Source organism: Entamoeba dispar, genomic scaffold (genome assembly GCF_000209125.1).
Source record: "Entamoeba dispar SAW760 scf_1105229458605 genomic scaffold, whole genome shotgun sequence".
In the NCBI taxonomy this organism is placed as follows: Eukaryota; Evosea; order Mastigamoebida; family Endamoebidae; genus Entamoeba; species Entamoeba dispar.
In genome coordinates this window covers 1-1,164 of record NW_001853276.1, presented here as the reverse complement: position 1 = coordinate 1,164, position 1,164 = coordinate 1, and the positions used below count along the sequence as shown (strand labels likewise).

The 1,164-nt window shown below is 24.8% G+C and overlaps 1 protein-coding gene across 1 annotated transcript, besides 2 other annotated features; it reads left to right on the top strand.

The window, feature by feature from the left end:
* Positions 1-88: 88 nt before the first annotated feature.
* Positions 89-643, top strand: EDI_243790 (pumilio, putative; the record flags this gene model as incomplete). Its single annotated transcript, XM_001734801.1, has 1 exon — positions 89-643. One exon carries the CDS (start codon positions 89-91, stop codon positions 641-643), a length of 555 nt encoding a protein of 184 aa, XP_001734853.1.
* A 22-nt stretch (positions 644-665) lies between these two features.
* Positions 666-750: a sequence feature (AT_rich).
* A 153-nt stretch (positions 751-903) lies between these two features.
* Positions 904-963: a sequence feature (AT_rich).
* Positions 964-1,164: the final 201 nt, after the last annotated feature.

Below are 1,164 nucleotides of genomic sequence, written 5' to 3'. Positions count from 1 at the left end.
AGAATTAAGGAAATCCTTAGTAAGATGTATTGAAGATCAAAATGGAAATCATGTTATTCAAAAATGTGTTGAAAAAGGAGATCGTCAAATGGTTATGGATATTGTTAACGCACTTCAAGGAATTGTTTTAGAATGTTGTAAACATCCATATGGATGTAGAGTTGTTCAACGAGTAATAGAAAGTGTTGATTATGATTGTGTAACTGAATTATTACAAGTCATTGAACCACATTCACTTGATTTAACTGAAGATCAATATGGAAATTATGTTGTTCAAAATGTACTTGAACGAGGATATCCAAATGATCGTCATAATATCTTACAACAAATTAAAGGAAATATTGTTCGTTTGTCTATGGGAAAATATTCATCAAATGTTATTGAAAAATGTTTTAAATTTGCTACACCAAATGAACGTCAACAAATTTTAGAAGAAATTTACCAAAATAATGGAATTTTACAAATGATGCAAGACCAATTCGCTAATTATGTTGTTCAAAAAATTATTGAAGCAATTGATAGTTTAGAACGTGAAAAGATAGTAGAATTATTCATCAAACCCAATTTAAGCATTTTAAAGAAAGTTACTTATACCAAACATATCTTAAACTTGTTAGAAACTCTTGATGACACTCATTTATGAAATTTATGTTTTTGCTACTTTGTTTTTTTGTTATTTTATTATTTTTCTATAATATATAGTTTTTTTATAAAAATATATTAATTAAAAAGAAAAAGAATTAAATTAAAGAATATGTTCATTTGTTGGTTCATTTAATGAATGTGATGAAGACTTATATGAACGATATAGAGGCATGAGAATTAGAATAAACAAAATAATTAGACCAATAAAATAACCAATTGGATTAATTGTTTCTGGAAACATAGAATGTAATAACAAAGATAAAAAATTAAAATAAAAATTATAGTTCAATAGTAAATTTACTATATTTAATTAATTTTGTGATGATGTAAAGATAGATCTATAAATCTCATCATCATCTTGGTTATTTACATTAACTTTTGCTTGATCAGCAATTGTATTAGCAATTGGTTGAGTTACTAATGCAATTTTATTTTCTTCCTTTTGAATGGACTTTGTTTTATTTTGTTTTTGATCAAAAAGTTTACAATGAAGTTCCATTTGTTTTTCCATCTCTTCCA